At 38.0% G+C, this 14,971-nt stretch overlaps 1 protein-coding gene across 4 annotated transcripts in view; it reads left to right on the top strand.

The window, feature by feature from the left end:
• Positions 1–14,971, top strand: part of col27a1a (collagen, type XXVII, alpha 1a) — an 86,712-nt gene that overhangs the window by 56,464 nt on the left and 15,277 nt on the right. For all 4 annotated transcript variants that reach the window (XM_086151882.1, XM_086151880.1, XM_086151881.1 and 1 more), the window contains exons 23-34: positions 1,537–1,590; positions 1,696–1,740; positions 1,846–1,899; positions 1,986–2,039; positions 5,193–5,246; positions 6,945–6,998; positions 10,091–10,144; positions 10,421–10,465; positions 11,929–11,973; positions 12,092–12,145; positions 13,172–13,225; positions 13,335–13,388. In XM_086151882.1, coding sequence (XP_086008008.1) covers positions 1,537–1,590; positions 1,696–1,740; positions 1,846–1,899; positions 1,986–2,039; positions 5,193–5,246; positions 6,945–6,998; positions 10,091–10,144; positions 10,421–10,465; positions 11,929–11,973; positions 12,092–12,145; positions 13,172–13,225; positions 13,335–13,388 — 621 coding nt within the window. The remainder of the gene's footprint in view (positions 1–1,536; positions 1,591–1,695; positions 1,741–1,845; positions 1,900–1,985; positions 2,040–5,192; positions 5,247–6,944; positions 6,999–10,090; positions 10,145–10,420; positions 10,466–11,928; positions 11,974–12,091; positions 12,146–13,171; positions 13,226–13,334; positions 13,389–14,971) is intronic.

Raw genomic sequence — 14,971 nt, 5'->3', positions numbered from 1 at the left:
CTTTTCTCAATGAAGACGTGCAATCCCCGGTTTGTCCACTAGGGGGCGATAACTGGCGCCTTTACCTTAAACGGTTAGATTTATAGCGACCGTAAAGCGCGAGAAGTTGTTAACGGGCCACTGCAGAATTGGAAGATTGTTGACTTTTTTTCACTGATGCTTTATTGAGTGACAAAGAACGGACCGCTGCAGTTACATAAAGCCTCTCTGTGGGTTGTTTGACTGTGTCGACCTCTTAGCCCGTCTTTAGCCCGGCTGGTCTGCACGGCATGACGGCTTCTGTTAACCGCCTTCTTTTCTCTTAATTGATGTTCCCCTGCATTTTCCCTGTTTGATTTATTTTCGTGTATTTGTCTTTCTAGTCATTGAGGTCAAAGCAAGAATTAGCGTGGAGCGGAGCCGTATAAATTCCCTCGTTGTTTCAAAAATCAGCTTACACCGTGTGTGCCTTTGTGTGAAATGGTATAAGTCCGTACCATCTTGTGGAAAGCTGCAACCTCTCCGCGGTAAAAGGCTGGAATTCTTGTGTGGTTTAATTCCGAATTTCCTCATTTCTCACAAGAGTTTTGTTCAGACCTTTCTAAACTGCAGTACTGGCGGGTTAGAATTACTCGTTCACCCTCTTGACCCGAGGAATTATCGTCAACGGAAGAGGAACATGACGGACACCGATCGCTTTTGTGGCGAATGTCCAGTCAGGGGAGGCAGGGGAGGCTGTGCCTCACTTGGCAAACTTGGAAAGGAAAAAGTGTAAAAAAGAATAGGATAAGATATACTTTATTGATCCCCATAGAGGAAATTCTTTTGTCACAACAGCGAAACAATTACACTATCAATAAATATGGGTATATATTTAAATTGAGAGACAATTAAAAGATAGTAAAAGACATGCACAAATAAATAGGAGGCAGGAGTGAACAACAAGGATAAGAATGGACAATGGAACGGGGGAAAAAAGTGGTTAAATCGTTATATTTTATGGTTATATTTATCGGCAATTTGCACTAAAAATGTATTTTTCATTTAACTTCACCAGTTTCAGCGGGATTTTCACATTTACTGTTCAAAAACTGAGAAGAGGCGCATTGAAGTGAGGCTGCGGACTGTTGAGCCTCAACGTAGCTTGAGCAATGACGGCCGACTGCTAAGCTAGCTCTGCACTGAGACCGTATTGCTGTATAACACTTTTGCCAGAAGAACTACATTTCCAATTTGTCAACAACTGCATGCGTATTACTAGTTTCTTGTGCTGAGCGATCACAAAACGGCTGCAAAGAGCAGCTAGGTGAGGCAGGCCGTTCTCCTGCCTCACAGTAGGGGGCGCTCATGATTACAGGGATTTTTCCTGCGACTTCTCAGCAGCAGAATACTGTGATATATGAGATTTTAAACACAAACAATCGGCGAAACGCTACAATTCTCTTCCCAGCTCTCTCTTCAATCTATCATCTCGTGGAGGGGAGATCCTTTTATTTATTTTGCATTGGTGGTGACGTTTAATGTTGCAGTAAATGGCAAATGTACATCCTTCTTCAGGGTTGGCCCGGCAGAAAAGGCTTTCCCGGCAAAGGCGGACCAGACGGAGTGAAGGTGAATTAAGACGCATGAGAAAAATATTGACGTTTAACTTTCGCTCGTAAGAATCCAAAGAATATTGAGTTATCGACGAAAAAAAAAACATATTTGTTCTTGCAGGGAGAGCCTGGTATCACAGGAAAAGTTGGATCCATGGGAGAAAGAGTAATAAAAAACCCTTGTTTTCATACAACTCCATAATCGTATCGATCGATTCCGAGTCTGGTTTTGATGATCCTGAGTCGCAACGCTATCCATCTTGTGTTTCAGGGCTTGGTGGGTTTCATCGGACCTGTGGGAGAAGCAGGACTGGCAGGAGAGAAGGTGCGTTGGTTTCCCCTCCGTTTCCATTCACCATCCTTACAAGGTGAATTTTTTACGAAAAAGACACCGCGATCATCTTTTCCCAGGGGGATCGCGGGGAGATGGGCCATCCCGGACCGCCTGGAGAAAAGGGCTCGACGGTAAGAGGAAGAAAAAGAAAAAAAAAAAAAAAAATTTCTTTAAAATTTTTCTTAAATTTTAACATGATAGAACACGAAACGAGGAAAATGCGGTTTCATTTTAAAGCAAACTTAAGGATTCTCGGGCTAAACTTCGTGTTTTACTGTATTCCCAAGGGAATTTATTGATGTTTTTCAATTTGTTCAATAACATAGAGGACAACAGGTGACGTATTCAGGACTGCGGAGTTAAAAACATTAAAAAAAAAAAGAAAAAGATTTGAAAGTAGAGCGATTAACAAAAGTATTGGTAGGAGATTAATGGAAATGAAAAAATGTGGAAAAGGTGTGTGTTTTTGTTTTTTTCGGAGGAGCAACACATGCTTTTTTCAACACAACCATCAAGTTAAGTCGCCTATATACTAAAAACACAACAGCAATTTGAGTCGACGATTCAAGACCTCCAATGTATACCGAGCGGGACAAAAACAAAGAACAAAAAAAAAAAAAAAAAATGAAATAACAGAAACACATGCACATACATAAAGGCCAAGTCCTGGATTTGGTCACTGCTGCTGACAGTACACTGTTTATTGTCATTTTCAAGGTCCACAACATCGCTGATTTTCCAATTAATAAATCAATGCAGATGTTAGAAGCCGTCAAAAATAAACGTCTGATGTGTCGACAACGGCAGGTTAAAATGAAGTCATATAACAAGATGTTTGGTTTGAATCAGGATAAGTGGCGAGATGAGTCATCGGGACTGATCAGGTTGTCTTGTTAAGTAGATAAAATCACGAAGCGACCAAACACGTACAAATATTCAAGTGAACGTTAATTTTGATTTTCACGGCAGCAGCGATGCGATTGAATTGTTTTTCCCACATATCTATCCTCCCTATACGTTTATCTTATATCCAATATGCATCACGCGTGACGAATATTAAGTCATCATTCTTACTGAAATGTAGATGACATATCCTCCTGGCTGACAGCACACACACACACACACACACACACACACACACACACAAACACACTTGAAAGGAAGTTCTTGGTGAGTCCTTTCTCTCAGCTGCAAAACAGAAACAGACCCTCTGGAAAAGACTGCATCATCCAGAGTGAAGGGATCTGACCAGCAGGCGTCCACAGCTACTTACACAAGCGGAGCTGCAGATGATTTAATGTGCGCGGATGCATGAGCGCCGTGTACGTCGGAGGGTTTGCATCGCCGCTCGATTTTATTGCACTCGGACCGATCGGGGGGTGTTCCGACTGAGTTCCAGCCGTGATACGGTTACGCTTTTGCAAATGACCCAACCAAAACAAAATAACAAAAAATGTAATAGTTCCAAGAAAAGACAAGGAAGAGGAGCTGAAAGCAGAGTTTCATCTCAGGGTTTCACTTTTTTTTTCCCCATCATATTCAAGTTATCTACCATCATTTCTGGACTATTAGGCGCACCTGAATATAAGCCGCGCTGGTTCGAAATAAAGAAATAATAATAATAATAACCTTTATTTATACTTGTAAGACCACTGAGGTCTCCCTCATTTTCAGGGTCGACAAGTTTACAAGCAAAGCAGAGCACAGCACAACAATAAAATGAGATCAAAATAAAAAACAGGAGATAAACTAAAAACAGGTGCAAATCTGATTAAATTAAAGACAGTACGGAAGCAGTAGATAAAACTCGAAACAAGTAAGAATGAGATCAAATTAAAAACTACAAGTGGGGTGGATAAAGCTAAAAACAAGTACAATCGGCAGTACAAATTTAAAAAAAAAAATGTGTATACATATATACATATGTGTATATGTATGTGTATACATCACACAATGAATAAAATGAAAAGCTGTCTGCTTCTGCGCGGATATTCAATTAGATTAGATTAGATTCAACTTTATTGTCATTACACATGTAACAAAATGCAGTTAGCATCATCACAAGTGTATCAGAATGTACAAAATGTGCAGTATTTACAGATAAATGCAATATTAAAGAATAAATGCATTTTTTTCTTTTTACAGCTAGTGCGAGTATGGTGGATAAATACAGGACTGTCTCAGAAAATTAGAATATTGTGATAAAGTTCTTCTGTAATGCAATTAAAAAAACAAAAATCACCTATTCATGATATTCTAATATTTTGAGATAGGATTTTTGAGTTTTCTTAAGATGTAAGCCATAATCAGCAGTATTAAAATAACAAAAGGCTTGCAATATTTCAGTTGATTTGTAATGAATCCAGAATGTATGACATTTTTGTTTTTGTAATTGCATTACAGAAGATAAAGACCTTTATCACAATATTCCAATTTTCTGAGACGGTCCTGTATGTGCAGATTATGTACAAATAGGCGGTGATTAGTATGATTAACAGATATATGGATGGAACTATAAATATACAGATGTAACGCTACAGAAGGGATAATAATGTTATATAAACAATATGATATTTATGACATATGAAATGACTTTTACACGATATTACCATATTTTCTGGACTATTGAGCGCACCTGAATAGAAGCCGCACCGGCTAAAAAATACTCTATAAATATATGTGTACATATAGAGGCCGCACTTGTCTATAAGCCCGCAGGTGTCCACATTTTAACATGAGATATTTACACAAACTTTTAATTAAATACATACCAATAACATCCAAAAATACAAACTGGAAATGCTTTTTTTCTGAATACTACCTGTAACACAGCTTATTACAAAACAAGGTAAAACCATTAAATTCCTATTCTTTGGTGTTGGAATTGAACGGCCTCAGAAATCAGGGTAATTTCATTGGTCAGATGCTAAATGTTTATGTTTTAGCGGCGTGAAGTTCGTTAGCCCCGCCAAAAATCCATCAATTAGCAGCAGCGTTCAAAGCGTGTGGAAAAAAGCAGCGTCTTCTACTCCGGAAATGACTATTTCTACAAAAATCATTGTCAATAACAACACAATGGCAAAAATAATTGCATCGGATAATATTTTGAATATTATAATATAAATGTAATATTTTTTTTTATATATATATATGACATCACATTGTTACATCATTTTAAAAATATGTTGTTGTTTTTTTAAATATTTACTCTTGGATTTCATCTGTCAATGTTAACTTAGTATTTAATTTTTCTTTTTTTTTCTTTTTTTTTTTGCACGTGTTAGGGTCACCCAGGGACACCTGGCGAGACCGGCCCTTCAGGACCACCTGGACGACCAGTAAGTGACTTCTCTTTTCCACGCGGTGTTGTAAAGTCCTGCTGTAAAATAGTTTTGTGTGCCATAACGGCGTGTCCTCTTACTCCATAAAGACTGGGAGGAGTGAAAAGTAAAAGCCAATAATGTAAACACCCGTGAAAGGTCACCCAGGTCATCCAGATTTAGTTTATACATATATGTATAATGGAAATGTCATTAATAAGGTTACGCTTTATTTTACAGACATTTATTAAGCTTTAGAATTTTTTTTTATATTTCAATTTTAATATTTCAAAATCAGCTTTATTGTCAATGTGTGGACATACAGAGGAATGGAGAAGACGTTTCTCGCAATCCCACGGTGACATGAAATTAACAGAATAATAATAATAAAAAAAAATCAAATGCAACAAACAATAAATAACAAAACAATAAAGTGCACTGTTACATTAAACAGTAAACAATACATGTTTATTTTTGTCATTATTATTATTATCACTCTTTCTGTTCTTATCCTTGTTCTGGTCGTCTATTCTCACTCTTTTTTTCATCCAGTTCTCTATTTTTATCCTTGTTGTTCATTTAGCTGTCTATTTTTCGTGGATGTCTTTTGCTATCTTTTAATTGTCTCTTTTATTTATATTTACAATCATAATTTATAAAAATAAGAATAAGAACAACTTTATTTATCCCGAAGGAAATTGTTGTGCCAGAGTTTCAAGTAAAACATTACAATAATAGATAATAGTAGGAAGGAGGGAGAATAAGAAATGCGAATAAAAATATAAAGTGTCAAAGTCAAGGCTATGAAGTGTTTTAAGGTCTTAAAAAGTACAATGATTTGAATGTGGAAGGAAGATATTCTCATTGTTGTAGCTGTGACAAGAGTTTCCCCCATGGGGGATCAATAAGGTATATCTTAGCTTAGCTTAGCTTATTTTAGCTTAGCTTAGCTTATCTTTTAAAGTATAATGTGCATGCAGATAAAGGCTTATATTTGACAGCATGAGAGAGTAGCATCAGTGTTTTCATACAGCATGTAGTGCAAAAGTGAGATGTGGTACCACAATGGTGCAATAATAGCATTGTGACGGTTTTCCCAGTGCAAAGTAGCAATTTTGCCAAAAAAAAGAAAAAAAAAAAAGTTTCGTTACGTTATCGCAGTCCAACACAGGGTGCGGGGAGAAATCGGCATTATTTTTAGCAATCGCCGGTAATAGCTAAAAGTCCCGTTGAAGTGCTTAAAGTACCTGCTCCCGGCACCCCTCTGCAGGTCTGTGCTGCAAAAATACCTCTGTCGGTGAAGGCCGGCGGCCCCCTGCTGGACCCGCATTACCGTCCTGTCAGTCAAAAGCCAGACACCTATTACCAATTAGAAGCCCCCCTTCGTTTCCCTCACCGTGTCCTTGCCGGGGCCGGCTTCGACAGAGCGCGGGCCAAACTTTGGTTAAAGCTAGGGATCCGCTGAGCCACCAAAATAAACATAAATACGGGGCTCCGGGGTGCAGCTGAGCAGGATTCCAGAGCTGGGCCTTTAATTGGTGTGACTGACACATCTAACAACAAACCCCATAGTGTGTTCCTGAGGTCATACTGCCCCCCCGGGGTCATCATCCAGAGGGCTCTGTGCTATGTCAGTGTAAACCTTTGTTTTATCTTTTTTCCTCCCCCTTTCTTCCCTCTACGTTCCTCTTATTCTCCTTGTCTTTTGTTTGTCAGGGTCCTCAAGGAGGGGCAGGACCAGCAGGTACCAGAGGACCCAAAGGCTTGAGGGTAGGTTTCAAAGGCCTACCTTTGAATCCGCAGGATTATTAAACGATGGCCCCCGATGTGTTTTTGCGTATGTGCGAAGTGTGTGTTAAAGGGCGACTGGAAAAGCCGCTGGAAAAACGGCGTGTGAGTGAAGTTCTGTGGAACATCCTCCGATGACTTGTATGCTTAATGGACAAAGAGGCTTGCGCAACAACTATCTCAGGCTCACAGAATGAGACTGTTATAATGAGCTCTGACTTTTTCAAAGTCACTGCTCATTAGAACTGCTGGAAGATGTCCAGTGATGTAAAACAAAAAGTTTTTTTTTTTTTTTTTTAATTCCATGAAAATGGAACAATGGCTTGTTATAGAAAGGACCCGCCATCTGTCCAGCTTCATGACTTTTATCATGGAAAATGTGACCCGCGCTGGTAGTTGCTCGCAGTTACAGAGCGTGAAGTAGCTTATGTCTGACTAACAAAAGCCACTTTTACGCAAATTACCATAATGCCGCTTGGCTTGTTCACACAGAAAGAAACCAGGCCAACATAATAGTGGAATTTTACCGCTCAACAACGATCACAGTTTTTAAATTCTCTCTCAGATCTTCCGAACATCCGTGCGTACACCTCTTGACCCCTCTTTTTGTTTTCATTTCAAAAATACCCAGCCTGTATGCTGCTCGTTTTCCGTCTCAAAACCACAAAACAACTCAAAAAAATGATAACAATAACTCTATCAAATAAGATGCTAACCACTCAATTTGGAAATGAGTCCAAACAAACTCTGCTTGTTGCGTAAAAGTGCAAGTATTTAGTAAGAAAGTAAATAAATAAGGCTAAATGCGTTCAAAATACAACTTACGGAAATATTGATACCAATGAAACTCAGCTCTGCAAAACATTAACATGACCGCCAAAAAGCGTTGCCATAGACGACGACGATGATGATGATAAAACTACAGCTCTAAATTGAACAAGAGTGCAGGATATAATAAAAGTGATGACACTTTTATTTTGACTGCATGCCACCTATCCATAGGTGTGTCTCCGCGGATTCACGCTTGTGCTTAGTGGGATAAAATATTACGCCGCTTTTGTTTTACCTCCGTGTGAAACGGGCCAAGCTGCGGTTGGCCAGAATACATTTTCATGTCTCGAGCTGTGTTTTCAATTAATGCTAATGTCGGCGGCTTGGACTGCCAGTAAATCTGCCTGCAGCTTTGTGACTTATGTTTGCACGTCAGAGCTTAGAAATACACCCGCGCCTGCTGCTTCGCTAACACGCGTGTTCAGCAGCAGCGTAGCTTTTGAAATCAAATGTATTGATGCATTTCCCATTATTCCCGGGAATGTTATAAGTAAGAGGTTATTAATTGGCAAAATCAAAACACTGTAAAATCAAGGTTGAGATTGGCGATTTAGTAAAAGAGACAACACGCTGTCCATTCGGGTGCAGGATCAAAAGTATCGACTGAATGTAGAATACTATTCTAGATATTATTGTTATAGATATTATTACGGTGCCATTTTAAAGAGAATGATGTGATTGATTCCCTCCTTTTTTTTTCAGGGCACGTAAACCGTAAACCTTATCTTCAACTTTTCTGAGATTGACAGTTTAACAACCCTTTTTGTCTTCCTTTTTTACTTAACTAAATGCATGTAAAAATAGCCCCAATTGTAATTTTTTCTTAAAAAAAAAGTGTAATGGGCGATAAAAGTAAGATAAAGCACGCAGACTGTCATGAGGTTTTACGTTACATTCTGACTTTTTTTACGAACAAATGTCAATGATGGAAATTCCTATGTTGCAGCAGCGTAACAATTATGGCGTCAGAAATAAAAATAAAAATAAAAATAAAAATAAAAATAAAAATAAAAATAAAAATAAAAATAAAAACAAAAACAAAGATAAAAATGAAAATGAATATGAATATGAATAGAGAGACAGGTAGAAGACAGAAGATAGCAAGCCATCCATGAATAAAGAGAGTAAATAAATAACTGAATAAATAAATAAATAAATAAATAGAATAAATAAATAACATCAGGAAAATGATGGACAACATAATGGAACAGTAAAGCTGAAAAATAAACAACCAGAATTAAACGACGATGCCCATTTTTGATACTTTTACTGGATTTATAATAGCAATACTACCTTCTGCTATGTCTGACTGTATCATATTTTGAGCTTATGAATTTCATAGAACAAAAAATAGATCCTATCTGGACACCAAGTCAAGCTGTCAGGTATTAAGATAATATTTATTGAATTTATTATCCCATCACAAAAAGTAAGCTTGCCGCACATTTCCGCATGTGTCTTATTTTGACAGGATCCAAACTTTCGTCTCATTAATGAACACAATTTGCCGCCATTAATATTCAGCCAGGATCAATTTTATCGCCCATGTTATTTCAGGCCCCGATGCGACGAGATATTTTCCTGACAGCAGGTTATCAGGCTAAGTAAACGCACGCAGCGAGGAAGCAGGTACCCCGGACGGGAACGTTAATGAACGCTGCTCATCCAGCTCTATATATAATAGGCTTATAACGCTCCTGCAAGTGGGGTTCCCGGTGAACCCCATCTTCAGGCTCTGGTACTCCACCCGCCTTTACGGCTTCGTCGCGTTTGGTCGCGGCATTTCAGCGGACGGCGCCCGCGAGCATCTCTTCCAGAGCCGAGTTGGGGTTGCAGGTGCAGAGCAGATGGACTGCACTGGTCCACTGCCCAGCTCTCATTTATTATCACTGCTCACTGGACTAGCAGATATTTAAGCACTTTAGATTGATTATGTTTGACAGCTGCACCTAAGTAATATAAACACTCTGACTGTTTTTTCCTGACAGTGTCTAAGTGTGAACAGCGGATCTGTGTGTGTGTGTGTGTGCACCGGTTCTAATCATGCAAGACTAATAAGTTACGATGTGCTATTCCGCCATTCCAGTAGCTGTTTCTATTGATTTAGAGACATTTTACAAATACAGTCCCCTCCCGACTTGAGGGTCCCCACTTGTGACACCTTTTATTTACACAATATTGCGTCTGTCTGGCTGTGCGACAGTGACATCTATTGGTTCGATGACAGTTATCTTGTTTTCCAGGGAGCGATCGGGCCAGACGGTCCAACGGGAGAGATGGGGTTAGAGGGCAAGAAGGTAAGAAAGCTGACAGGCCCTGCGCTTGCATTGTAATCTCCTTCATGATGTGAAAAACATGTCTCACGCACCAGAATAATGACCGTTAAATAGCATGTAGTCGCGTTGAAATATTTCCTCCCGGTATATAGGATGTGCTCTGAAGACGGGGAATAAATCTCGCGCATCAAAACAGCACGTTTTCCGCATGAATTTCCTTCCTCTCGAGGCAGGAAATCCACAGTAAACTGACGTTCCTCAGCACATGGCTTTCTCTCATAGTCATTCTCTCAACAGGGTCCTGATGGTCCTCTAGGAAAAATAGGTTTCCCCGGACCCCAGGTAAGGCGCCGGGCCACTGTTCAACTTTTCCATTCCACCCCCCCCTACGTATATTTTTGGTACTAACGTTCCTCCGGAGAGGCTCGGCATCAAGGTGATTTACAGTGCGTACATGATACCAGCAGGATGGAGGCCCAGCACTCGTAAACAGCACATGACAGTGCAGGAGATAACTGACCTGACCGAGTTTTTATATACTGCTGCCCAGATGTGCCTTCATTTTGAATGTGTATCTGTAAAGATCTGGAATGTTTATGCCATTTTAGGTAATATTTAGACCATATTTTGGTCCCTGTCACTGAAAATGCTATGGTTCTTATTAAGAAAATGGACTCAAAGTTCAAGTGAAAAACAAAAAAATTATGACCGCCGGGTCAGTGAATGTTTTGGTAATTTCAACAATAATCAAATATGATATCACTATAATCATTATTATCATTACTATTATTGTTGGGCTCATTATTGTTGCGAATGTTATTAGCTTTGCAATTTTTATTTTTACCAATATTATTACTGTAATTATTATTATTGTCAACGTCATCATTATCATCAGTATTTTCATTATTATTGTTATTGTTATTATTGTTGTTGTGATCATCACTCTCATCATTATTATCATTATTATCATAAATATTATTGCCGGGCTTATTATTGCGATTATTATTAGCATTGCGATTTCTATTGTTACCATTATTGTTACTGTAATTATTGTTATTGTCATCATCAATATTATCATCAGTATTATCATTATTATTATTGTTATTATTATTGTCGTGATCATCACTGTCATCATTATAATCATTATTATCAATATTGTTATTATCATCATTATTATCATTAGTATAATAATAATTATTGCCGGGCTCATTATTAGTGCGATTATTATTAGCATTGCGATTTTTATTATGGCATTATCATCATTATCATTATCATTGTGATTATTATTATTGTCACCATCATCACTGTCATCATTATTATCCTTATTATCACTATTATCATTATTATTATTATCATTGTCATCATCATCACTGTCATCATTATTATTGTTATTATTATCACTATAATCATGATTATCCTTATTGTTCAACTTATTATTATTGCGATTATTATTAGCATTGCGACATTATTTTTTCCATTAGTTATTATTATTTTGATTTTTATTATTCTCAACATCATGACTATCATCTTAATTATCATTATTATTATTACTATTATTATTGCCGTCCTTATTGTTATTGCAATTATTATTAGCATTGCGATTTTTATTATTGTGATTATCATTATTATTGTTGTCACCATCATCACTATCATCAGCAACATGATTATTATCATTATTATTATTATTATTGATTCAAGCACTTAAACAGCAGTCAATGTGATTCCAAATTTCAACAAACATTCCAAATAAAACCACAGATCTTGTTTTTGGATGCTTTTTATCACCGCTGTCCCTGTGTGTCCAGGGGAAGATGGGAGAGCCGGGCGAAGCCGGGCCCAAAGGTTTTCCTGTGAGTTCTCATGGGAGGGAAGAAAAAAAAGAAAACACCCATTAACTATTTTAATTCGCTTGGGCCCAAACGAGAGCGCGTTATTATTCTTTTGATGGGTTGAAATTTCCGTTTTCAGGGTATTCAGGGGCCCTCGGGACCTCCAGGGGACAAGGGAATATCGGGCGAGCAGGTACGACCACGGAGGCTGCACCCATCACTGCTTCCTTTTAAAAACTTTCTCCTCTCTCCCAATGTTTACACTATCTTAATATCCAGATATCCTGGGTTTTCGGTGGTGTTTTCTCTTCTCTCCGTGCTCGATTAACTTCATAAAGTGCAGCGCGTTCGGCGTTCCTCGGCCCTCTGTGAAAATATTGGGACTTTCATAAATCACGTCCTCGTTTACAAGATTATCTGAATGTCTTTAGTATATTGGTCCTCCGATATCTGGATGAGGTCCCTGTAGCTCCGGAATATGACGCCCAGGAGGCTATTAAAATATAAAATATTTTACTTCTTTTTGGAAAATGTTCAGCCATATTAAACGTTTCCTGAATAATAGTTAAATATTTGTCTAATCCTTCACCCAAGTGTGTTATAGTGGCAGGACAGTGACGGGTGCAATCGTAGCTTAGCTTAGCTTAGCTTAGCTTAGCTCTCACCTGAATACATCAATCAAGCTTTATATATATTTATTTTTTTTCAGAACTTGTGCAACTAAATGCACGTTTCATTCGAGTTAAGCAGAGCTTGATAGCAGTTATAAGATAAGATAAACTTTATTAATTCCCACAGGAGAGATTCTTTTGTCACAGTAGCATAACAGTTATAGCGTCAATAAATGTAAATAAAAATAGAAATGAGAAAAAGAACAAGAAATCCACAAATAAATAGACAGCAGAGAGAACAACAACATCAAGGATAAGAAAAAATGGGGAAAAAAGAGAAAGTAAGGGTGAAAATAGACAACCAAAATAAATTAAAAAGATTAAATAGGAGTGTCCAGCAAGGATAAAATAGACAATATTATTATTATTATTATCATTATTATTATTTAAGTTGATCTATTTGAACTGAGTGCAAATCCATCCAAATATTGACTGCAAAAAGGTGAATTTTATTTATATTCATGATAGATTTGACCGTAACAGCACTTGAACCTGAAATAACAATGCCTGCATATTATTTTTTGCTGATCATTTGTGTTTTTTATCAGGGGCCACCGGGGCCACCGGGGACTCTCGGACTGTTGGGGGAAATTGGTGAAAAGGTAACAAGAAAAAAATATAGAAACACACACATATATACTTTATTTCTTATTTATAGACAACACTGGTGTTTTTTTCCTGAATTCTTATCGTTTCTCTTTAAATTACAAGGGTCCCCCTGGTAAATCGGGAGAACCAGGCCTGCCAGGCGAGCCGGGGGAAAAGGTAATGTTTATGTCTTGTTTGTGTTATATGAAAACTGTAACAGGTAAAAAGGCCTTGAGGAAAATAATGCTATTATAATAAATGTTGCTTGTTTGACTGTTGGAGAGCAATGTGAGGAGATCCGACAGTTGCAAGATTTGTGAATACGGTGATAATAGATTTGTTAAAACAGCAACATCAACTGTGGTAAAAGGCTTGGTAAATTCTTGATCATCTCAACAAGTTGCACTGATGTTAAAAATCAGGTTTAAAATCAGGTTCGTCCTTTAAAACGGGGGCGTCAAACTCTTTTTAACCAAATCAGCACAATGGTTGCCCTCAAAGGGCCACATGTAGCAGTAACAGTATAAATGTAACTGAAAATAATGGAAAATAAATGTAACTACCCCTTAATGTTAAATAAACCTGAATTTATTACTCATTCAAATCCAAAATGTTACATATGTATTTGCATAGATGTCGAAAATATATATTTTCACAAGCTGCTCTGTTCCAAAGCTAGCTTTCACTTCTGCTGTGTAGTCTGGCTTTTAATTCTTGGATAATTGATTGTTTTTCTGGAAGGCTAACTTTAGCATACTTAGCTCCGTGTTTGGACGTAGATCGTTCTCATTAACAACCGACGCACAAACATGTATCGGCCTTCCTATCTTTCTTGAAACAGCCTTCCACCTGCAGCAATTTTTCTCTTCCTGGACAATTAGGGATCATTTTTTATTTCGTCGTGATCGGCACGATTTGTCGGAAATGTAGTTTATGGTCAATGCACGCATTTGACTTATTTATTTTAAGACAATCAGACGTTTTAAGACGTTCTCGCAAGCCTTGAGTTTGACATGTGCTCTAGGTTGTACTTCATATTTAAGTACCGTAATTTCCGGACTATTGAGCGCACCTCAATATTTCAGCCAATATTTCATTTGTGTTAATTCCTTTTTTTACCTTTTAGTTCTAAGTTGGAAGATTATTGTGATCTTGAAATATTAAATAAAATAATATTTATTATTTTTCGCCGCTCAAAATAACATCACACTCGCGGAAGCCGGTATACCCGCCAGCCGGTAAAGTCCCAATTTGCAGATGCTGTGCGCAGAAATTCAGGAGCAGAAGTCCCATGAACCAGATAGAATAGATATTTATGAAGATATTTTGCAAATATTTATTTTTTATTGTTTACTGACACGGTGATTTTTTTTTTTTCCCAGATTTAAATGTAAAGGTAATAAAAAGCCATATATACAGTGATACCTTTATTTTAGACGTCAAAAAGTAATTGTGGCTCCCAGTGTTTTCTTTTCCGAGGAAACCGGGTCCAAATGGCTCTTTGGGTGTTAAGGGTTGCCGATCGCTATCTTGGTCTTCCTCCTGCGCGCTAAAACCGTCAAAGTCGTCTTCTTCGGTGTCGGAGTTGATCGGACTCAGAATTTCCCGGTCATTTCATCGGTCCGATGTGACGAGGATAAACGTTTTAGCGGCGTGAAGCTCGTTAGCGTCCCCCACCCAAAAAAGTCCATATATTAGCCGCATCGTTGTTTACGTGAAAAAAGTCGCGGCTTCTCGTCCGGAAATGACGGTAATTGCAT

Source organism: Fistularia commersonii, chromosome 9 (assembly GCF_037954325.1).
Source record: "Fistularia commersonii isolate RoL2024-O1a breed Wild chromosome 9, RoL_Fcom_v1.0, whole genome shotgun sequence".
In the NCBI taxonomy this organism is placed as follows: Eukaryota; Metazoa; Chordata; class Actinopteri; order Syngnathiformes; family Fistulariidae; genus Fistularia; species Fistularia commersonii.
The sequence above is the reverse complement of the archived record's forward strand: the minus strand, read 5'-3'. Positions and strand labels throughout refer to the sequence as shown.